Source organism: Hemibagrus wyckioides, linkage group LG24 (assembly GCF_019097595.1).
Source record: "Hemibagrus wyckioides isolate EC202008001 linkage group LG24, SWU_Hwy_1.0, whole genome shotgun sequence".
Lineage (NCBI taxonomy): Eukaryota > Metazoa > Chordata > Actinopteri > Siluriformes > Bagridae > Hemibagrus > Hemibagrus wyckioides.
The window spans coordinates 13817509-13842018 of NC_080733.1; the positions used below are offsets into that span (position 1 = coordinate 13817509).

General features: G+C 41.3%; 1 protein-coding gene across 3 annotated transcripts in view; it reads left to right on the plus strand.

The window, feature by feature from the left end:
* The first annotated feature begins 715 nt into the window (after positions 1 to 715).
* The window catches only part of LOC131345269 (histone deacetylase 9-B), a 46771-nt gene continuing 22976 nt past the window's right edge, over positions 716 to 24510 (plus strand). The window contains exons 1-6 of one of the 3 annotated variants that reach the window (XM_058378083.1): positions 716 to 925; positions 2786 to 2865; positions 20164 to 20375; positions 21500 to 21680; positions 22300 to 22438; positions 23136 to 23260. In XM_058378083.1, the coding sequence (XP_058234066.1) occupies positions 2844 to 2865; positions 20164 to 20375; positions 21500 to 21680; positions 22300 to 22438; positions 23136 to 23260 (679 nt within the window). In that variant the 5' untranslated portion in view covers positions 716 to 925; positions 2786 to 2843. Of the gene's footprint in view, positions 926 to 2785; positions 2866 to 10771; positions 11251 to 20163; positions 20376 to 21499; positions 21681 to 22299; positions 22439 to 23135; positions 23261 to 24510 lie in introns of those variants that run through there. The other 2 variants (XM_058378081.1, XM_058378082.1) reach the window with 2 other exon arrangements.

Consider the following 24510-nt stretch of genomic DNA (forward strand, 5'->3'; position numbering starts at 1 on the left):
TAAAGGAATTGTTTGAGTGAAATCATAACAGAGAGAGACATAACTAGAGGAAAACACTGCTAGAGAGATTCATTAAAAATCCAACTAATCACATATTAAGTGTCATTTAATTTCCTCCTCTTACTATTAATAACTTAAAAAAAATATTTTCCTAAATGAAGAGACTGGTGGAAACAACTGCTTTAAATATCTGTGCACATGGTTTTAGAATTACACAGGAAGGGTGTGCAAACTTTTGCACTCAAACTTAGCATGCAATATGCAGAAAACAAAGTTTCCCTATCAAAATATGTAAATAAAATAAGAAAATAAGATTGAAGCGTGTGTGTCTTATATGTAGAATCATAGATCATATAAACATGGTATTATAATATAAATATTGAGCTCTTAGTTGGTGTTTTTGGTTTAAATTCTGCTGTTCATAAGGACCCGAGGATGTGAAGTGGACCTGCTGCTGTCTCTATTGTGTCACTGTGCTATTTTTATCACGCGCCTTTGTGTGTGTGTGTGCGCGTGTGTGTGCGCGTGTATGGTCACCGTTAGCAGCAACACGTAACACAGGCTTCCTCCCAAACACCCTCATACTAACCTACTAAACAGTGTGCCAAAAATATACGCCCCCTATTGGTTACCATAGTTACCACACTCACTCTCTCTGTCTCTCTCTCTCTTTCTCTCACTCTCTCTCACACACACACACACACACACACACACACACGGGATACTAGGGCGCACTGTTTAGTAGGGTAGTGTGCGGTTTGGGACATGGCCATCGGCATCATGCGCGTGCAGGGCGCAGCCGTGGGTCCGCTTATTTAATCAGAGACGCGCGCGCGCGCACGGGCTGAACGGAACTGTTCGGTTGTCGCGCGATCCGGAGAGCAGCATAGGCAGCAGCATAAGCAGCAGCAGCATCAACACTCCGGTAAGTGCGAAAACACATTTTATAATAAGAACACTGAGGAATGGCAGAACGGAAAGGAGCATCATATCACCTCAGATAGACTTTAACCCCAGTTTAACCCTTTCCCATGTGCACGCGTGTCAATACAATTCGGTTAATTATTAATAACAACAACAACATGAACAACAATGTTCTTTAAGGGTTTAACCATGGAGCAAACGCGCCTTATCCAGCCTTCTAGTCGAATGCGATCCTTTTTCATGGTGTGTTTTTTTCCCGTATTCTCAACTGAAAGTTCAAATCTATTGCTGCTTTTATTGAAAATCGACAACAACATGAAAAAGCCTCTACGTTGGCTGTTTACCGAGCATCTCTTCCGTTTAGTTTCTGCAGGGGAAACGTCGCGCGCTAAAAATAGCCCGGGCGCACGAGCGGACGCACCGATATAGCATGCGGCAGTTTGAGAAATCCCCAAGATTACCAGTTTCTCGCTGTGGGTTTGTGCACGAACCTATTTAAACCCAACCTGTAATCTATTTAAACCCTGCATGCGTTGGCGGTTTTAATATATTTTGGGTTCCATGCTTCCTGCTCATCAGTGTAGAGCCTTTTTTTTTCTTCCTAAAGATTTATCAGTGCGGTAGAAATGTGCACTCATGTGATCTGATATGATTTTGCATTGGGTCTAAACTTCAGTGTAGTCTTCGCCTCGATCAGGTGAATAGGACATGCAAAGTAGGCTCGAGTAAGTGCATGTTGAAGAGATGCATCAACAGGTGTGTGAGTATTATGTGATTAGCCCTTTTCCATACATTTGCATCAAGGGTAAGTGCATCCAGGTCCAAGGGGACTTGTCATGCACAATGCATGATGTGGAAAATGAAACTGAAAATGACGGTACAGTACATATGGATGCCTAGTGAGAAAAATTAGTCCAGAAGTAGTAGCCAGTATTTTGCATTAATGATTTCAATGTATCGCTGGCGGATAACATGGTTATTACAACCTTATTACAATATTTGCTTCCAATAACTAATCCAAATATGATGTGGGTTTGAATGCATGACTTCCTAAGGAAGAGGTCTTCCTGCTTTTCCACTGCCAAAAGCCATAAGGAAATCTGCAGCTGAGTGGGTTAAAATAACAGATTTTTTAAAAAATGACAATGCATATAAAACAATCCAAGTGTGCATAATATAAAAAAATGAGTGATGATGTCTAGTAAGAAAATTGCTGTGTATCTTCTAGTAGTAGTTATTTTTCTGCTTATGCTTTATAGTGATGATTTAAATTGATCATGACTGGATAATAAATGCTACATTGGATGCTCTCGAGGTTACGAGGTGTGTGTGCTGTGTGTGTAATATGCAGGAATGATGTGAAAATTGAACCAGTAGTAAGTAATCTTTAGTAAATGATAACAAAAGGGTTGTCTCAGGAATGTTGGATGTGAGGTGGGGATAGTCCATGGATGGGATACCTGTCCATTGCAGGACAACACACACACACATGTTCACACCCTCATTCACACCTAACCTAATAGCAATTTCCACATAATGGCTTGTTTTGGAAATAGGGCGGAACCCAGAGAAATTGGAGAATCCTTTGGAGCAACTGGAAATACTGGAGAATCCATGGAGATCAGACCATAAAAAGAATCTTACAAACAGTTTATAGGGTCGAGGTTCCTCAAAACCTTAGAGATATTATATTTAACCAGCATCTGACAAGACATCATGCCTGCATTCAACACACACGCATCTATATATCTATCCATCTATATTCTCTCTCACTCCCTCTCTCTCTCTCTCTCTCTCACACGCCATATGTTTGTACATATTTATGAATGGGTGTGCATATGTGTGTGTATTTTTTTCCCAGGTGCTCATTTCCCAGTCTAACACTCCTGGAATCGTCCCCTGGTATACATGGTGATGACATGGGCTCCCCTGAGCATCCAGGTAATACCTGCTTTCTACATTCTCAACACTGTTCAGTCCCCGTTATCACTAGCACTCCTTTCAGGTGTGCGGCATCTTTAGGGCCAGCGTAAGTCAGCGTAGCAGGCTGCCGGAGGCCTCCCGTGGGCAGGCGGAGAGTGGAGGGATATATTTATCTACTGCTCCCCGCATGCCCGAGGCCCTCCTGCGCGTCTTGGCAGAGGAAGGCGAGCAGATGGAGACCCTACTGGCAGGTGGCTACTTTCATCAGACCAGCGCAGACGCTCTCTCTCTGTCTCTCTCTCTATCTATCTCTCTATCTCTCAGTCTCGTTTGCACTCCCGCTCTCATTCGCATGAATACCTGGCATTGAAATGTACAACAGGTTTCATTTTAAATAAATTCTTTGATTGTACCATTATTTTTTTGGTTAATTTGGTGATTCGGCTAGTCGTGTAGCTGTGTAGCCACTAACCGTTATGCAAGGAAAGATAGGATCATAAATTACTGCTCCATGTCATATAGCAGATTAGTATAGTGACATCATAATGCTCATGTTTTTACCCATCCATGCACCTTTAGTAAACGTTGAGTACAGTTAAGTAAATATAGCGATTGCTTGACTAAAAATATGTTGACTTGAAACGTGTTAACATACGAAGCTGCGACAGCAAATCACAAAACACAACCGCAGAAGTAAAAAAAAATACCCTCACAGCCGATGTGAAAATTGAAAACACATGACTATGACCTGAAAACTGAAAGGGTAGGTCTTTACTCAACACCACATGCTCATTGCTGATTGGCTGCAGCACAGATGTCTTTATTTTATGTTGTTCACATAATGTTATTCATGGCATTATTATCAGAATTATCAGCGAATATAAAAACAGCACAATTGAATCTAGTCCAAAAATTCGGCGCTTTGGAGCAGCCAAGACACGTTTTCTCAGTCTTTGCATAGAAAACAGAAAACAAGGTTGTGTGCATGCAGTAACTGCAATTCGCCATATTCTTTATCATCACCTGGTGCAAACTGAAATGCTACATTACGGACAGTCTGCGCTTGCGTTTTCCCTTCGTTTCTTGCTTTCCCGTAGCCGCCGGATTAGATTTCGATTCAGTCTGTTTGTTTTGAAACCAGATCTCAGCATCTGCACACTATTTTTAAATGTAGTCCCCAAAAAATGCCACCTGCGCACTTGCTTTTTTTCCACGCACAGCCTTGATACAAACCCGAGCCCAATTTGGCGCATATACCATGACCCTGGCAACCTAGCTATCTGTTTGGAGTGTTTCTGAATATGTTTTTGCTATTTTGTGTTGTCTTTGGGGTTTATTAATGGGTTTTGTGCTTACAAATTACCAGCATAGACAAGTGACATTATATTGAGTTACTGAAATGCTCCAGCACAGTGGCTTAGAGGGTAGCTCACAGCAAAAAGGTCCTGGGTTCGAATCCCGGGTTCGAACAGGGGCCTTTCTGTGTGTAGTTTGCATGTTCTCCCTGTGCCTGTGTGGGTTTACTCAGGTTTCCTCCCACAGTCCAAAAACATGTACATTAGGTTGATTGGTAATTCTAAATTGCCCATAGGAGTGAGTGTGGGTGGTTGTCTGTCTATATATGTGGCCCTGTGATGGACTGGTGACCTGTCCAGGGTATACCCCTTTTGCCCAATGTGTGCTGGGAAAGACTCCAGCAGATCCCCGTGACCCTAATTATACCCTAAAGCGGGTATAGAAAATGGATGGATGAATGGATGAAATGCTCCAGTGAGACAAAAAAACCAACACCAACAACACAAACACAGGCGTCAGCACTTGTTAAAAGCTTCTCACAGGATTAAAACAAAGACGTGAGCAGATACAACAAAGAGCGTTGAATTATTTAGTTTTGTTGGACTGTTTCGACAGAATATGTGATTAGCTGCTGTTGTTCTGTTAAAGCTATAGCTATAATACCGTCGTCATATGGCTTTGTCGACATGTCTGCGCTGCAAATTGTGTACCTTGAACTTTATTAACCCCAAATGAGCCCAGATGTTCTAGTATTCAAGCTTGGTTTATGAGCCTAACAATCAGATATCCGAATTTCGTTCCATCGTGTCAAGCGGAAAAATCAGGCAGATTTAATTCATCCTGAGTGTTTGGACGATCTCAGCATTAAAAACTTTTTACGATTTAAGATGTAAGAGTTCTCGTCTAAGGGGGCTAGAAGGGTGGAAACTTGTTACATTCCTGACTTCATAGACAACACACGCAGCTGGGAAGGAACAAATCCCAACAGACCTCCACCCAAAAGCTTCCTGCTTACAAGATACTTAGGTTTTGACGTATAGTAATAAGACACTGCATCGGCTCCTTTGGCTTCTTTTGATGTCTTCGCTGGTGGCCGATTCAGCGCCTTTGCAATCAAGACTAAGACACAATCTACGACTAAGTTCTGGGTGTGTCCGATATGTTTTTTAAAATCTCTGACTGTGAGTGCTGCTGCAACGCTTGGCTGAAATCAACCAATAGGAGGGCGGCGCTGAATTATGCAAAAGGCACAGGAATCTAGAAATGTGATAGTGAAAATGATGAAACTTAAAAAGACATGCTAATGGGTAGAAAAAAAAATCCTTACTGATTGTATTTACGCTTTGCTGTTTTTAGATCGAAGCCTGATCACGCAGATTGAAAACACAAGCAAATTAAAAGTCATCTTCTGCCATTGACAAATCTTCAACATATAGCCGTACAGTCTGTTATAAAATTTAACCGGGGTTGTATTAAGAACCTTTCAAACAGTATGAAAAGTAATAATCAAGTCTGAAATCAAGGTTACATCTCAGAGCAAGAGTCTCCTGATGCACTATTGGCCTTTGGTCCAAAGGAGGTGCTGTTGATCTGAGAGAGACGCCGAGAGCGAGACAGTGTGTGTCCCTGTGTTGAGCTCATCAGCCGTGATTGATCGGTTGCACTGGATGTCCTGCAGTTCTTTGAGCATTAAGCCATGACCGACTCACTTTGTTAAAGATCGTCCAGATGGCTAACGCTCTTCTGAAGTGTGGACTGTTTTCAGCACAAGTGTATATGCATGTGTGCAGGTTTATACCAGTGGGTGAGGCTTTGGTTACACATGGTTGTTTCGCATCTGGGTTGTATCACACATTAGATTGTATTTAAAGACCTTTTGGTTAAATGTCAAGAAATAGGTTGGAGTTGAATGCTCTAGATCTAGACCATCTGAGTAAGAAATAGGTATCAGTGATCTGAGACACTTTAAGATAGGTTAAGGCTTCAGATCAACTCTTCGAAGATGTATGGAAGTCACCATATGACGATATACTATACCAGAGATAGGCAACGTCGGTCCTGGAGAGCTGCTGCTCTGTAGATTTTAGCTTCAGCCCTTAGAAAACTCACCTTACCTTGGTAATCCTGAAGATTGGTTTTTGTTCAGGTGTGTATGATTAGGGTTGGAGCTAAACCCTGCAGGACAGCGGCTCTCAAGGACTAACACTGCCTACTATATTATATATACTATATACAATTGTTCAGAAATCTGGGTTCTGTTCAATCTGGGTTCTGTTCAGGCTGTGGAACCATGGACCAGGTCTTATCTTGCACAGTTTTTGCAGGATGTATGCTAATCTGGTCTGCATGTGCTTTGCAGATTTGGAGAACGCATATAATGGTGTACATTAATGCTTGTTGTAGGAGGTACTGCAAGAGGATGGGTATCTGGGTTGCTTCTGCATGAGATCTGTTCTCTCTGAGAGTTCTGTTGCGCTATTAAGGTGGGCGTCAGACTCAAGGGCCAAGTTCGGGTCTTTTTGTTTGTGTACAGGATATTACCAAGGAAGCCAAGGATGGAAAGGTGTCCAGTTTGGTCGGCTAAAGGCAACATCCCTGTTATTTGCAAGTCATGGTGTCGTTTTTTGATACGTTTTTGGTCTTGCACTTGAATGTTTTGCTCTTGAGTGTGAAGTAGCTGGGAGGAAAATCAACACAAGTTCAAGGCCATGCTTTTCTTCTTGAAGAGAAAGAGTGGGATGCTCCCTTCAGGTCAGGGAAAAGACCTTGCCCGTGGTGGTAGTAGGAGTACCATCTTAGAATACACGATTGATGGAAAAAGAGACTGACAAATGGATCAGGGTCAAGGCCAACAGTGTTAGAGTCTTGGTGAACCACAAGCTTGCAGATAAAGCATCTACCTTCCTTTTCTTACCTATGAGACGTGGGTAGTGACCGAAGAATAAGGTCATGTGTCCAGGTGCTGGAAATGCAGGGTTGCAGGGTTGTGATAGAGTGAAGATCTTGACAAGCTGGATGAACCTGCATTGAGGTCACTGCTCCACCAAGAGGAGGTGATTTGGGCACCTTACAACAATGCCCTGGTAGATCTGTATCAGTCATGTCCTACAGGATGGAGACTGCAGGGCAGACCCAGGACCGGCTGGTATAATTATTTCTCACAGTTGGCTTGGGAACATCTGGCGATTTCCTGGAAGAAGCTGGAATTCTTGGCTGGGGATATAGAAGTGTGTAGTGATCTTCTCACCCTGGTGCCATCATCATATGCTGGAAAATGTACGTTTATATTAGGGCTGGGAAAGTTAACATGTTATTATCGCGTTAACTCATTAATTCATTAACGCCGACAAATATTTTATCGCGCGTTAATGCAGTTTTTATTATTTTGTAAATGATTTAAAAAGTCTGCTGCTCACTGGCTCTGAATACACACACAGACAAACCACGGGTGACGGGAGGGGTGGGATCGTGTGTCAACCAATGAGAGCATTTGGGATGAGCAGAAGTGTAGTGCGGTGCAGACAGGTATCGGAAAAGAAGTAGAAGCGTCGGATAAACAAACACGCAGGCAGGCAGGCACAGAGAGAGAGAGAGAGAGAGAGAGAGAGAGAGCGCATTAACTCGCGACAATCATGCGATTAATCACGATTAAATATTTTAATCGATTGACAGGCCTAGTGTATATATCTGGCATTTGGCAGACACCCTTATCCAGAGTGACTTACAATTAATCTCATATGTACAACTGAGCAATTGAGGGTTAAGGGCCTTATTCAAGGGACCAGCAATGGTGGACCTGTATTCAAACTCCCAACCTTCCAAGCAGGAGTCTAACACCTTAACCACTAAGCTACCACATCCCCAAAAAATGAAAGAATGAATGAATAAATGAATCCATGAATGAATGAATGAATGAATGAATGAATAAGAATTGTAGGACTGTAGTTAGAATAAAGTTTTCTTTTGAGGAGCACTGGGAGACAGAAAAACCCAGTTGAAGTGCACAAACTTCAAAACCAGGCTTAAATATAGTAACTAAGTAATTGTACAGCCGTTTCTCCAAACCACAACTGACAACCGAAACACATCCTCCCTCTTAGCTTTGAGAATTTAAAGGCTTTAATGCGAACTTGGTCATTTTACGGCGCATCATTTCAAGTCCTCTGACGTGGGCTGAGTGATTCGATATTAGACTAGATTTCTGGAGCATGTACTCCGGTATCTTTATGGGGAAAATCCCTATCTGATCTAGGGAAGTTTGTCAAGTGTCTGATGTGTACTTTTTTCAGCCTTATTGTTGTGTCCATTTTTAAACTTCTGTAAGCTTGGGGAGAAGTTGCTGTCAGGAACAGGCATATGCAGATGACCTATTTCTGCAGAAGAAGCAGCGGTGTGTTTTGTCTGGAGAGGAAAACCTCGGTTGCGTGTGTGTGAGAGAGAGAGAGAGAGACCTAGGCTTCACTGGCGGTATTGTCCACTAGATGAGGCTGTATCTGGGGAACTCCCGGCAATAAAAAAACAAAGTCATGATGCCACTTTGTCCAACAATAGCAGTGGAGTAAACCTGTTGCTTGCAGGAGTTTCTCCTGGGGATATTCGCGCCTCTGCTGCACACACACACACAGAGCTTTTCCTTTCTTTAAGTTGTCCAGCAGACTTCTGACGTCTGCATTATTTGGACTTTTTCCAAAATGTTCTTTTGGAAATCTTTCCACTGGTCTTACAGCTCTGTCTAGCAATTATAGTGTTTAGAAAAAATCGCCCTGCTGTTGTAACGTGACTAATGCGACTATTATTTCGCAAAAAATCCCCAGATTAACACACACTCAAGGACATGTTCTTACTGCTGGATCAGAAAAGTTTACCAAGAAACAGTGACCTGTGTGTGTTGTGTTTGAGTGTCATGTGTCCCCATGGGGTGTGTTTTGTTTGGTCTTTCTGTTTAACCGGGTCTGTAGTAAATAAATTCTGGGCACAACTTGACGGAAACATGCTATTTACCGAAAGTGGAGGAAACATACACATCCCCAAGGTGCGGCAAAGGTTTTTCTCCGACCACAAACTGCCTGTTCATTTTTAGCAGGCTATTTTCGTAGCATTTTATGCATTACAGGAGACGGACCAGGTCGGGTCGCTTGGAAATGGAACGGCAGGTTTAGAAGCAAGCTCATGTCTCATGGCGAAACCTTTTTAAACACAAGAGTTCAATCCATGTTAGAATGTTAAAGGTGCAGTTTGCCAAACACTTTGTAAGAAGCATATATAGTGTATAGCGCCGAACATACTGTGATACACATCATTGCCATGAAGTGCTTCTTGTTGGTTTATTTTAAGATTTTGTTTATAGTTTTTATGGGCTGGAAATTCGCTTCGCCCCCCAGCTGGAACAGAGCTGTTCAACTTTGCTCTGTTTTCTTAAAAGACAAGTCACAGGATCATGTGTAGTTTCAGCAGAAAGGGTGGAGGAAGGGGAAGTTGAAGGGGAAGGCCTGTCTTTGTTTTTATTGTGATTGTAATTAACCTTGAAATCAGCAGAGGGTGCTAAAATGACAGACCGCTGCTTTAACATGTCAGACCAAATAGAAATAGTTTTTAATGCAATAAGCCTGGTTTATAAAATGCTTATTTTACCTCAGGTCTTTTTAACTTGAGTTATGTTTCTATATGTTTTTAAAATGATTTTACGAGTCTGCTGTGACAGCTGACAGTCTACTGGTCCAGAAACGCTAGTGTTTGCAAAGCCTTGCCTCCTCACTTTTGAAGCCAAATCAGGTTACAAAATCGCACACTTCAGACATCCGCACTAACCTGCATGCATTTAAGGCATGCGCTGGGCTTCAGTCTGAAGGATGCGATGTCTTTTCCTGGAAGTCGTGCTTGCAGGTTTTGTTTGTCTTAGCCTCTATGCCACTAAAGGAGTGGTATGTCATTTATGGAGTAATTTATAAACGGCCCCGCTTCCTCTGTTAAACCGAGATACACCTCGTGAATTTGTTACCTTTTTAGGAAAATGGGTGGAGCTAAGCAGCTCTGTTATGGATCGGGGTGGAGCGTTCAGATTTCCAGATCTGAAAAATGGAAAAAGTGTACAAAGTAGCCTGCAATCCGGAAACGAGCCGTCTTCCTTGCATTGCAGTATAATTAGTGTCTTTGTAATTATAAGATTATTACAGGCATCAGTGGAGGGCTTGAAATGACACATCTTCAACAAGAAAGAGAAAGAGAAGGGAACGAAAGACAGAGAACTGAATGCTATGCTTATAAAGACAAGAGTAGCATATTTATTAGTCCTGATTATAAATAATGTAGAGAAAGGCTGACGAAATAACAGATTTTCTGACGTTTGAAGATAGGCCTCTGTCAGAGAAAAAAATGAGGAATTTATGCACAAATAAAGGAGAAAGATAAGGGAAGACTGAGAGGAGGAGATAAAGAGGAACCAGGGAGCTGGGGAGAAGGATGAAGGCAGACAGCTGTGTTTTTGTGTTGCTATTTTTAACGTCTAGCCGCTGCTCCACTCCCCTGGTTTGGCCCAGCCTATTTCTGTCCTGGGCCGGCCCTGCTGCTATTCCTGCCACCTGGGAGCGAGAGAGCAAGAGAGAGAGAGAGAGAGAGAGAGAGAGAGAACTGCTGTACATTCACATGGTGATGATAGGAAGAGTGAGAGACAGAGGAGGTGGGAGACAGATAGTTTAGTAGAGATCGAGAGACAGAGTGTGACAGGCGGCGCTCCGGGGTGAATCTCTGAAGCTGAAGCACAAACGGTGCAGTCATTTTTTTTCCTCGCCAGTAAGTCAGTCAGTCGGTCAGTCAGTCGGTCGGTCGGTCAGTCAGTTGGTCGGTCAGCTGAAAGACTCCGAAGAGACTGGCCTGTTTTTTTGCAGCGGCTAAAAAGACTGAAAAAGGACAGGAGGAGGAAAAAGGGATTCGAGTATTCCCTACTGTGAGACTGGTGGGATTTGGTGAGGAACGGTTGCCGGGGTTCAGAGCTCGGCTCGGCAGGCAGTATGCTGCAGACTATTTATGAGAGCGAGTCCCGCATCCCTGCTGAGTGGCTCAGGAACCTCCTGGATACACACAGCATCTCCAGCAGTGTGATTGGCTCAGGTATCTTTCTCTCTCTTTCTCTATCTCTCTCTCACACACACACACACACACACTGGAGGCCTATATCTTTGTTGCTCTATATTTATCTTTTTCTCTCTGTATGACTCTTTCTCTTCCTCTCACTTCCTCTCAGCTGCTCCATCCATCTCTCCCTTGCTCTTCTCCACTTATTTTCTTTCTTCCCTCAGGGGTCTGACAGCATAGGTGGCACCGGAGTGAGTGCCACCCCATTGGCCACCCCAGCTTAAGTCTTAATTCAATTTCCAAGAGTTTTACAACTTCTGTAACCTGTGTAATTCATGCAGAGTTTGTTAAAACTGTACACTTTAAACAACGTAGCAGATATTCTGCCAATGCAACTTGCTTCTATACATAATTCAGTCCTGCCACTCCTTTAGAGTGCTCTTTGCCCCCCCCCCCTTTCTTGCCACCCCATATATACAAACATTCTCTTTTCTCAGTTCTGGGGATCAGATAACACTCTACAACACTACCACTTAATGCACACAGGTTGTAGTGTGTCTGTGAGTGTTAGGAAGGATGCTGTAAATGGAAACGTGTTTGTTTGTGTTTGTGCTTCTCGCCTGCAGTATTGTCTTGATACATTTATATCTTAAGTGCATGTGTAGCTTAGAGCTGTTTTTAGTTTGCTCATCTCCGTGCATTGTTCATGTGGTGTGTGTATGTGTGTGTGTGTGTGTGTGGAGTAGCAGAAGTACCCGATACGACGATCTGATATTGATATTGTGATGAATTACCTCAGAGCGCTTCTCCAAGGGCATTGTGGGTATCAGTGTTACACAGTGACGCTGGACTTCTATTACATCCACATATAACATGAGTCCATTGTTACTCACAGCAATAATAATAACCTTTATTTATAGACCCGAATCTCACAGAGAGGTACGTAGGCCTAGGAAAGATTAAACAGTTTAAAGAGTAAGCATTCGTGATAAAACTCATTCAAATATCTCAGGTTAAATATATTTTAATCAGGATTTTAAAATATCAAGGTAGATAGGATTACAGGTATACACTCTTAGATATACTCCTGGGAAAGAGTATGGGTTTTCAGGGTTCTTCGGATATCTCCTAACTTCTGGAGAACTTCTGGCTTTTTCCAAGGAACCACTCAGTCCAGGGTTTCCACAGAGAACCGTTTTCTCAGGTTTCCTCACAGGCCAGCAACGGTTCTAAAGTCTAGACTGTGATTCCTTATGGTTCTGGATTTAATCTAGATCTTTCGTTTGTAATTGGTCCAGATTTAACCTCGATCTTTGCTTCTCGTAGGTTCTAGATTTCGCCTAGATCTTTGCTTCTCGTTGGTTCTAGATTTCGCCTAGATCTTTGCTTCTCATTGGTTCTAGATTTCGCCTAGATCTTTGCTTCTCATTGGTTCTAGGTTTATACTAGATTTCTGATTGTCAGTGTTTCTAGATTAAACCTAGATTTTGGTTCTTGATGGTGCTAGATCCATCTAGATTTTTGGTTCTCATTGGTTTCAGCTTAAACTAGGATCTTTGCTTCTCAGTGGTTCTAGATGTGTACTAGATTTTGGTTGTGAATGTTTCTAGATCAGATTTTAGTTCTTAAAGGTTCTAGATTTAACATATGTATTTGTATCTCGGTGCTTATAGATTAAAACCTAGATCTTTGATTCGCAGTGGTTCTGTTTTTCGATCTCTCTAGATATGTTTTTGTAAATTCCCATTTTAAATATTACTATTTGCACTTTCTTGTTGTTCAGACATTTTCGTTCTGAATTTGAAAAAGATCCTAGACCTTTTTCATTATTGTTTGCTAAACTAAACTAAACACCATGTGAAATATCACCAACTGTAAAAAATATCTTCAAGTATCAAATGCTTTTTATTTGCCGTATTGTTTTCTCCAAGATGTCTTTTCTTTTTCTTTCCACTGCACACTTTACAGAATCCTCACATTTAATAAAAGACCTTCTGCTTGTCCTCCAAAAAAAAATAAGAGAGAGAGAGAGAGAGTCCCTTGCAGCTGGATGCAGAGTGCACACTTCATTAAGCTGCTCAGGCCCAAATTAGAAACAATCCTTGGAGAACTGGTCCTAGGAAACACTGGTACGCGGCCAGAATCCTGAACATGCTCAATACTAAGCTACTGCTGCTTTCCCATTAGGATCCGTTTTTATCTTGAAGAGCTGAAAAAGTGCAGACAAGGAGGTACTTCTCCTGAAATGCAGTCCTGCCCTGACTTTCCTTTGGGCATTATATACAATATATTTATTTTTATCCTCCAGTTCTGCAAGTCTCAGGTGTATGGTATTATAAACACTCCTACAGGGAATTTTGTTTAAGCGCTCTCATGTGACTTCCAGTATGAGCATGTCAACTCAAAAAATGTCAGCCAGCTCTTCCATTTTTAGCCTGCTCTGTTTTATAACTCTGCGATTCTGTTTATTTGAGCACTATCTCTGTTTCTCGTCCGCTCTGACTCACTCTGGCCACTAAGGGACATTTGAGAGTCGAGCAGCGTGAGTCAGTGCTTATAGCCGAACGCAGGAGTCTATAGGCGCTTGAGCCGAACGCAGCTCGCTTCCAGACGGCGTGAGGAAAGAGGGCTGTAGTGGAAATAATGCCACTCGGCGCTGATGAATAAAAGATAGAGGTCGAGCGTTTTTCTGACACACGTCAGCATGGCTGAGCAAAACAGCCACCTACATGTCTATGTTTTTGCATTTATTCATATGATGGCCGCTTTTATTTTTAGTTTTATATGAAGTGATTTACAGCTGACGCAGATGTGGGCTTCGAGGATCCAAGCCTGGGGATTATTCAGAACTTTTGTTTGTTTTCCTTTCTCTTTCTCGTTCTTTCTCTTGCTATTCCAAATAAAAGCCTGTCAAAAACAAACTGCACTGATTAAACGATTAAAGATTAAAAATACCATTCTTTATATTCATTAATTTGTTCTTTTCAATTTACTTACAGCGGAAATCCAGTATTCTAAATGTAGTCACATGACACAGGTCTGTCAACACAGTACACTTGCAAAATATCGGATTAAAGACCTCAGAAATTCGTCACATATTTAAAAAGAATTATTTATTCATCTTTAATAAATCAAAAATATTAACTAATGAAATATAGACAAATGTTTATAACATATAAGGAGTTAACTGAATCATGTACAATGCACTGAGTAGTGTCTCTAGATCCTGAAAAGTTTTTGGTCTCACTGTAATGAATGAATGAATAAATAAATGAATAAATAAATAAATAAATAAATATTTTTTTAAATAGAAGATTTTAAAAGAAGTGGTTATATGTGAAAATCATTATTAAATTAAAATAAAATATTGCCGATGAACAAATTGGCATTTATTTTTCCGAATACATAAACTATGTGTATTTATGAGTAAATGTCATATTACTTTATATTTTTACTCACAGATACAGTAAAATGGTTTATTTATTTATTTATTTATTTATTTATTTATTTATTTATTATTTGGTTTATTATTCAAAATAATTATTCAGTAAAGGAATACAACCATTAACTTGGTTATTACTGGTTACTTGGCATAAGTAATGCTCGAAATAACCTTAATTTTAATGAAATCTTAATTTAAAGTTCCTATGCTGATGATGAAACCACGAGATTCTTCTTTCTATGTTTAAAACCTAAACAGATAATAAAATCTGAATGCAAAAACTCATGAGAACCCATTAAAAAAAACAAATAAAAAAAAAACAAATAAAATCCTCAGGGATTTATTTTCAAGCTGCCAAGATGAGTGCAAAATGTGCCAAGATGAAACTACTACTCCATTTCTGTTGTCTTGTGCCAGTTTGTATCTGATTATCATTCTTTCACAGAGCTTTTTGTAGTATCGGAGGCCTGACTGTGGCCCCTGGCGCGAGTTAAAGGCTAGCGTGATGGGCATGCTGTTTACCTCCCTCAGCCTCACAGGGCCGGCGGAGCACGAGGCCAGCTCAGTGTTCTGGCTCCTTGGCGCTGGGGTGCGGCTATTCCTGGCCTCGTTATTTTAGGCTTAAGGCATTAGGGCGCTAAGATTAGCCTCGGTTATCATTCTGTCTGAGTTAACTCCTAATAAAACCGCCCACCGGAAAGGCTTTATTTATAAACCTCACTCTTTCTGCAGTTACATATGCCATTTGTTTTTTTCTTTTTTCTCTTTAGAACAACACCTTTATCCACCTGCGTGGGGTGGGAACATCTGAAACGTGTAATGGTCATTGTTTAAGGTGGTAGAATCTCCTGATGAGGTCGATGAGATCTCCTCACTGTAGCTAGGTCTGTAGCTGTGATTGTGACTGGAGCAGATGCTGGAGTCTATTAGTAGTAATTAACGCGGAGGTCAGTGTCGTGCTTGTGTTTTGATGCCTGCTGCTTTTTGTGGAGTGTGTATTTTCAGGATGAGGGGCCCCAGGAGTCAGACTGACTAGCGGCCACTTCATACACACTTTTACTTCGGTCATGGTTGTGTTCGGATTCAGATACACTTGGCTGTGAGTCAGTTGCCGTGTCCAGAACTGCATAGTGAATTCACGAAGGTGTGTGTGTGTGCCCGTGTGTGTGTGTGTGTAAGTGCGTAGCTTTGGATTGGATGGATTTTTTTTGTCCTGCATGATTGCAAGTCTGTATATTTCAGTGCATGCACATGTGTGTATGTAGGCTCGTGTGTGAATTTCTAAAAAAACCAAGTGTGAAGAAAATCTATTGGCTGTAGTGTTGTGTGTACGGAGGCGTCGAGTGCTAAAAGCTGTCTCACACAACAGATTAAGGCCATGTGTACAACATGGCTTTATATATTAGGGCCCAAATCCAGATCGTTCTCACACGCAGACATCGGCGGCTGCATTCCCACACATGCCAAGCAGCCTTTCCTTTTTCTACCGTTTTGTTCACGCGTGTAAAAATAGTTGAACCGCGTCTCGAACATGACAGTCACATGCCTTCTGTCTTTAGATTGAGCTTAAAAAAGATTTCTGTCGCTGGTCAGAATGTCTTTATGTGTTTTTCACCCCTGAGAGCTTCACATAGCACCAGTGAGAGCGGGATATTTTTTGCAGATTAGTCCCGATGGCCTTAAAAAGTATTTACGCCCCTTGCTGCATGTGACATGTGGAAAGCTGCGACTTTCAGGACAACGCGATCCCAAACTTATGGAGTTATATTACACGCTTAAACCCTGCCACTGAGGTGCTTTTGTGCCTTTAACGTGTGGTGTGGAAATGGAGTAGTGTAGCTTTAAATAACCGGAGCTTGTAGACTCAAACTTTCAAGTTACACTACATGAAGGTTCTGAAGTACCAGATAGAGGAAAAGCTCGGCTTAAATAGAGGAACAGGATGATTTAGTGCCATTACAGCGGGTTTTTTTAGTGCATTTTTGTGGTTTCACCTCTGAAATTCCAGGTTGATGATGGAACAACTGACAGAGTGTGACTCACTGGGACTTTTTCATTTTCCTATTATTTTGCAGACACTTGCAAAATAGCTTGGGTTTTTGCTCGAGACTGCTCCGCTGCCTCTCGAGCAAGAGCAAGGGCACTTAAACAGTTTGTATTTGTAAAACACACACACACACACACTTAGACAAACTATCCTTAAATCTCAGTGTTTATTGCACAATATGTCTTAATATTTTCCTCTTTCTTACTCTCTCTCTCTTTCTCTCTTGTTTTTGTTCTCTCTCTCTCTCTTTCTCTCTCTCTGCCTCTCTCTTTCGTTCTCGTTCTCTCTCTCTGCCTCTCTCTTTCGTTGTTGTTCTCTCTCTCTCTCTCTCTCTCTCTGCCTCTCTCTTTCTCCCTCTCTTTCTCTCTCTCTGTCTCTGCCTCTCTCTCTCTCTCTCTCTCTCTCTCTCTCTCTCTGTGTGCCTCTCTCTTTTGTTCTCTCTCTCTCTCTCTCTTTCTCTCTCTCTGTCTCTGCCTCTCTCTCTCTGCCTCTGTCTCTCTCTCTCTCTCTCTCTCTCTCTCTCTCTCTCTCTTTCTCTCTGTGCCTCTCTCTTTTGTTCTCTGTGCCTCTCTCTCTCTCTCTCTCTCTCTGTGCCTCTCTCTTTTGTTCTCTCTCTCTCTCTCTTTCTCTCTCTCTCTCTCTCTCTCTCTCTCTCTCTCTCTCTCATGCTCACTCTCTCTCTTTCTCCCTCTCTTTCTCTCTCTGCCTCTCTCTCATTCTCGTTCTCCCTCTCTCTCTCTGCCTCTCTCTCTCTCTTTCATTCTCTCTCTCTCTGTCTCTCTCTCTCTCTCTCTCTCTGTGTCTAATAGATGAGACAGTTTATTGCTGCTGTATATCATTAGCTGGGTGTGTGTGGGTTCTTTCAACTGAAATCTTGAATTTCATTGTACATGGTGTTATATAGGCTGTTTTTCATCTGGTGTCATGTGCACTGTATAATTTCTCTTTCTAAAGCATAATATTACGCAAATATCTCTCTCTCTCTGTCTCTCTCTCTCTCTGTCTCTCTCTCTCAAACCCGAAATATGGTAATGTATGCATTTTCTTTCTTTTCTTGACTCTGATTGGCCAGGAGTCATTGATTAATTGTCTATAACAGCATGGCTCGGAGTAGTTCCAGCACACATGGGGACTTGCTTTGAGTTTATCTTGTACAAATGCGTAATTTCTGATAGATTAATATTTTTTCTGTCACATTTATGGAAGGAGTCTCCAGTGTCAGCTCTGCTTTCTGAGCATCTTTAGACGTCTTTGCACTTCTGTTTTTAAGCTTATAAGCTTAAAATGTTGCTCTTTAATAAAATAAAAAAAATATAATCTTTGGTAAACTGTGGCTGTAATTATCATAGTAATAAATCAAATATATAATAGTGAAATGGCACAATGGTAAAAATTTGGTAATATCAAGGGTTAGGGGGTAAAAATCAGAGCTACTACAAAGCATCATAAGAAAACGGTTATAAATGATAATAAATATTCGTAAAATTGTCAGTTTGTCTGTCTTTATGGGAGAATAAGTGTTAGAGATGGTTTAGCTGGACTTACACTTGGAAATATAATGATTTTTTTATTCTATTGATAGAATAAAATATATTTTGGTTGAAAGTCAAGTCATAAGTTAGTTAAAAATAATCTCTGAAAAATCCGAGAAAAATTTATATACCCTGATACCAGGCTCGATTCTAAAGTGCTTTACATACAAGTGCTTTTTTTGTGATATTTGTGCAAGCAGGAAATGCAGGGCAATGGGGCAAAATTCATGAGGGCCCCATTTTTACATCTGGCTTTTGGAGATCTTTGTCTGTGCTCTGGGAGACCAGTGAGAGCAGGGCTGCTAATGAAAACCAGCAGGCTGCTGTATTCTCAGACGTGAGGGTGGATGTCTGTAGGGAAAAGACCTCTTGGCTGGAGTACAGGTCAGAGCCGTGAAGCACCTGACAGACCCATCATGTGCTACGTTGACTTGGATGGACTTCGGGGGTTAGACACGTGAACCTGACAACGAGCGTGTGAAAGGCAAAAGAACAGAGCAGGCAGGAAAGCTTCCAAGTAGTTTAAACTGCCATGTGTGGTGCTTTGTATGGGCGAGAAATACCGTACATTCCCAGGTAGCAGAGTGATGTTGGCCCTCGGTCTATTCTGCATGCCCTCTGGATACAACAGAGGGGTAATTTTGAACCAGTGCTGGCAAAAGAGGACTTATAATAGCAACCCTGGCAAAGTTAGCCTATTGTTAGGCCAATGCTGGCGAAGGAGAACTTATAGCACTCGGTGTTGTGTGTTTGCTGCCAGGGTTGCATTCTAGGGCTAAGAAAAGCATTGTTTTTTAGCTAATTTCAGCATTATTTCTTTTATTTGTCATTATTTCAAGCGGGTCCGGTGCACAAAATGTGAGCTGCAAATGCTTGTTATGAGGCTCAGGTACACTATAGCTGTTTAATACACAAGAAGATGAGGGGGACGGAGAAGAAAGAAGACGGAAAGATAAAAAATAATGCATAAAATACAATATGTACTGGTTATGTATGCCTATTACCAGAGGCCAAAAAATAGAATTTGCATCTGTTTTTTGTTGTGTTCATGTTTAGCATTCAATGTCCCGCTCCATAGTGGTGCTTCATATAAAGCTCATATAAACATAGACACTCAGAGCTTTTTGTAGAGTAAGTATTTCTGTTTATACCTAACCTATAGGGATAATATATTCAGAGAAAAGTTATTTTTTTCACACTTCAAAATAAATGTTGACATCAAACCCATTTCTGCTCTCTGAGAAGCCCCAAGTGCTTGTTCATCTAAAAAGCATCTATAATTTGAAGGTGTTTATCTTCAGCCACTAAAATTCCGTGTAAGGTTATCCAACAGAGGGAAAAATCACATGTCTAAAACACACCGAATGCCAACATTGATAAGTCCTGACTCTTTTTTTTTTATATCAGACTTGTGGCCATAAAATAATTCATTTTGTTTATGCTGATTGATTGTTGGCAGAAAGGAGCACCAGAAATAGCAGAACAGGGAACGTGTGTGAAAATGATCCGTTAGCTTCTATCTGCTAACTTATGAAGGAGAAATTGGTTGAGAAGAAGATGATGTGGAGGAATCTGTACATACAACAGCTTATCAAACGTTATTTAAACCAAGTATATGATCCTGGAAATCGATAAGGTAGATTTACGTTCCGTTGTAGTTACATTAGTCTCATTAGCTTTTTAACTACTTTTCCTTTAATATTACAAAGTCTCATCATTACGTAGAACTACGGAGCAAAACTAGCCCTGAAACATGAGCCTGTCCGCAGTCTGAGACCTTTTTCCATGTTAATGGTGTTTTTAAGATGAATTATTGAAGAAAGTCTTGTTAATGTATGAGTTGGAATTCTCAGCTGAGTCTCACATGACTGTTACTTTAAAATGATTGTGCATCTCTCTCTCTCTCTCTCTCTCTCCCTGTGTGTCAGGATCAGAGCTGTTGTCCCCGGTGGGCAGGTCTGAGGTCAGTATGCCGGAGTGGGAGCGAGACTCAGATGAATGGGAGAGGCAGCTCCAGAGGGAACTCCTGCTGATCCAGAGGCAGCAGCAGATCCAGAAGCAGTTGCTCATTGCCGAGTTTCAGAAACAGCATCAGGCATTACTGCGACAGCACCAGGCTCAGCTACAGGAGCACATCAAGGTCCGATCTGGGTCCTGATATTCACTCTTCAGAGAACTGCTTGCATATGCTCGTACGGCCGAGCCGGATCGTTGGCTCGCTCGCCCAGAGTAACCTTAGTGCATCTGTTGGATTAAAAGTGATGTCCACTAGAGGGCAGGTCTGCCACAGAACATCTGCAGGTCAATCCGAATAGCGTTCACGTTCACCATTTTGCGGCAGACGTCATACAGAAGTCGACTCTCCGAAAGATTTCTTCTTTCAAACTTTCTGTCATAGATTACGTGTCTTAAATGAATATGTACCAGTTTTAACAAACTAAAAGTGCTTACTTTTTTTAAAATGTATTTTTATGTTTAGATCTGGCTGAAACTGCATGCATGTGATGGATACAATTTAATAAACAATAAATGCATAGTACATAATCAATCATTTGAGAGCACAAATTAAATTAAATTAAATTAAATTAAATTAAATTAAATTAAATTAAATTAAATTAAATTAAATTAAATTAAATTAAAATTAAAATTAAAATATAATTGAAAACTTAAAAATCTCTAATGTTTTATGCAACAGTCTCGTTGCAGTTTTAAGAAAATGTACATATATCTTCATGTGATTTTTTTAGGTTTTTAGGTTTAGGTTTTAGGTTCATTTGCCTGCTGCTAATAATCTATTTAAATGCCCCTACATAAATATAAAATTTGTTTCTTTTGCCCTTGGAATTGTAATTTAAACACCTGCAAGTCCCAGTAAAGAAAGGTATCTTTAAAATAATATAATTTATACAAGAAAAAATATTAGAAAATGTATTAAAATGAGACTTACAGCTCATTCACACATAAAGGTCCTTTATAGATTTTTTTTTATATTTATGCAGTATTGGTACCCTTAAATAATGTGCTATTAATTTTTAATTTTTTAATTTATTAATGTGTCTATTAATTTTTATCCCACTTATAATTTGTTTAAAATCAGAAATGTATAGATTTCCATACTGTCAAAATCTCCTAGTCAGAATCGATACATGTCTAGAGCCAGGACCAGCGTGCTGCCTGTTATAATCTGCTATAAACAGTGCAAAGGTCAAGCAAAATACTGACAGGCTCAGTATCTGATCCACACTCTTGTGCTTCTTCGTCCAGCTCCAGCAGGCTTTGTTGACCCTCCGACAGCAGCAGGAGGCTCTCGCTGAGGAGCGCACTCCTGAAATCGAGATAGATGAGGATATTGAGGAGGTGCAGGGGGAGGAACTGGAGCGCCACAGGAGAGAGCAACCTCAACACTCACACCTCAACCTCAGGAAGAAGGAGCGCAGCAAAGAGAGTACGTACACCTTTACTTATCCGAGTCACGTTTAATGTCACGTTTTTCAGATGTGAAAGCTGTTTTCCAAACCAGGTTCTGTCCAGGGATCAAATCTGGGGTTCGAATGTCAAAGCACAACATGTCATTGTCTTAAAACTGTTTTAAAATAAATGAGAATAAAATACACAGGTTCTTATCTTCAAACCCCAATTTATTCAAGTTTAAAACAACTAAAACTCTATTAGCTCTCATCATGTCCATCACCCTGATGGTCCTCTGGACCCCATTTTAAGAATCTGGAACTGCAGAAGAACGTAGATCAGGAGCTGGGGGCAACCATGAAGGAACCTGGAAATTAAATCAAGCTCAGATATCAGAGACACACATGCCAGGCTTCCTGAAGGTGTGATCTGTCAGATTGCTCAAACATCATTTGTAAATCTCCAGCACTCTGTGATGTAGCATCTGTCCTGCAGAATGCTTTTTACACCCAGAAGGTGGCACTGTTTACACATTTGTCTTTATTTAGACTGAGTTTGGGTCAACAGATCGTTAGTAATGATTCATTATGGTGTTTGAATGGAGTGGGTGGAGTTTTCTGTGCCCTTAATAATGCATTGCATGATTTTTAATGCAGGCCCGGATCTTTTTCCTTCAGGTGCTATGGCCAGCACTGAGGTGCGACAAAAACTGCACGACTTCCTGCTGAATAAATCAACGAAAGACATGCCTGCGCCCGGTCACCCGCTCAACCAGCGTGCCAAACTCTGGTACATGTACGTGACCCTTCATTAACATATTAAATTAAGAGCTTGAGATCTTCCAATGTTGACTGTACTATTATTGTTTCTGGATTTTTGGTGTCATTGTTGGAGTTATTAAATTATCTCCTAAGATCTACGTCATAAGCAAAGCATTGATGCGGAAGTGCGGATAGTTTGATTGAATTTTTCACTTATACCAAACACAGTTGATCAGTTTGTCTTTGCACTGTAACGATCGTTTTTGGGAATGTGCCCACATTGTAAATATCCTCCTCATACCACAACCAATTCTTCAGTGATGTCATGCCAAGTCGGTGTGATTTACTGTAATCTATAAAATTGTGGGGGGAAAAAATTTCCTGGAAAAACACTATTCCTGGAAAAAAGCATTGATGATGATGATGATGACGACAATGATGATGATGATGACGTAATTCCACTTTCAACCTAAATTTGCCCCAAGAACGGAAATGAAAATCCTGGCATGTAACATTTTGTTGAAAGAGATTTGGGTGAGAAAAACAAAACCTGAGAGAGGACGCAAATGTTGGAGAGCCAGCATGATTCATCTACATGATGTTAGCACGTAAAACTAGCTGGAAATATACAGTGAAGCAAATCGATGATTATTAAACATATTTCCTGACATTTTTACTCATTGTGACTGAAGATGAAGTATTAATCCTGGCAACTGTCTTTTTTTTTATAGCACCAGCCAGCACATGTCCATGGAGCAGAAGTCTCCTCCTTTAGGAGAGACGCCTCCTATGTTCAAATCCCCTCTGCCCTCTGGCCTGGATACCAGGGAGGAGGACTTCCCCCTCAGGAAGACGGGTAGGTCACAGTGCAGAGGTCGTCATCAGAAATAATGCTGCTGTGAATAACCAGTTAATGATGAAAACCTGGGAGAGAGAGAGGGAGAGAAAGAGAGATAGGAAGAGAGAGTGGTGTGAGTGAAGGAGAGAGAGGGAGAGAGAGAGAGAGAGAGAGAGAGAGAGAGAGGGAGAAAGAGAGAGAGAGGGTGGGAGAGGGAAAGATAAAGGGAGAGGAGAGAGAGAGAGGGTGGGAGAGGAAGAGAGAGAGGGAAAGAGGAGAGAGAGAGAGAGGGAGAAAGAGAGGTAGAGGGTGGGAGAGGGAAAGATAGAGGGAGAGGAGAGAGAGAGAGGGAGAGAGACAGAGGGAGAAGGAGAGAGAGAGAGAGAGAGAGAGAGAGGAAGAAAGAGAGCGAGATGGTATGAGAGGGAGAGATAGAAGGAGAGAGAGAGAGAGATAGATTCAAACCTGGGAGATGTGTGGTGTTTGCATACAATTTACTTCTTGGCATCAGATGGCACATGTTGCTTAATATAATGTGTAAAGAGATCTAGATACCTCTCTGTGTTCATCCACCACCTCCATATGTACACCACACAATGCTGTAATGTTGTCGCATTCTCTGCTGTAGGAAAATAATAACCTTTGGGGTGGTAACAGGGATTCCTCATGTTGGGCCGCTTCACACCACCTTGTCCCTGATTATTTTCCTATAACGAGCTCCCAAGCTCTGGGGAAGTGACCTGTAACAAAATGTTAGCATGTAGTAACAACATATAAGTATCTTAGCATGCAGGTTCTGTGGCTAAATGTTTCTGTGTAATGGCTACGTCATTAAATGTGAATATGTGATAGGTCTAGTAATTAGAGAAATATGACATCATCCTAAAGAATGATTTCATTTCCTGGAATCACTGTCGTCATGAATCATTTCCCTGCACTGATGTGATTTTTCCTCCACGTCATGCAGGTGTTAGGGGATGAGTGTGAGAGCCGAGTCGAGAGCGCTCTGCCGCTCAGCCTCATTTGAACGTGTGTCACCGGGGCTCGGCACTGGCGACGCTGCCTAAATGTTAGCAGATGAGCCTGAGCGATATTTAATCACAAAGGTCAGAGGGCAGCAGCGTGTGTCACGGAGCCCGTAGCCCTGCGGCCAGAGCTAATGAGTGTTACTAGTGGCCCTGTTTACCTTCAGGGTCAGCATGGTGATACTGGCAGCCTGTGTCCACGAATACTGCTCCGGGGCATCCAGCTCAGACTTTTGCAAACAA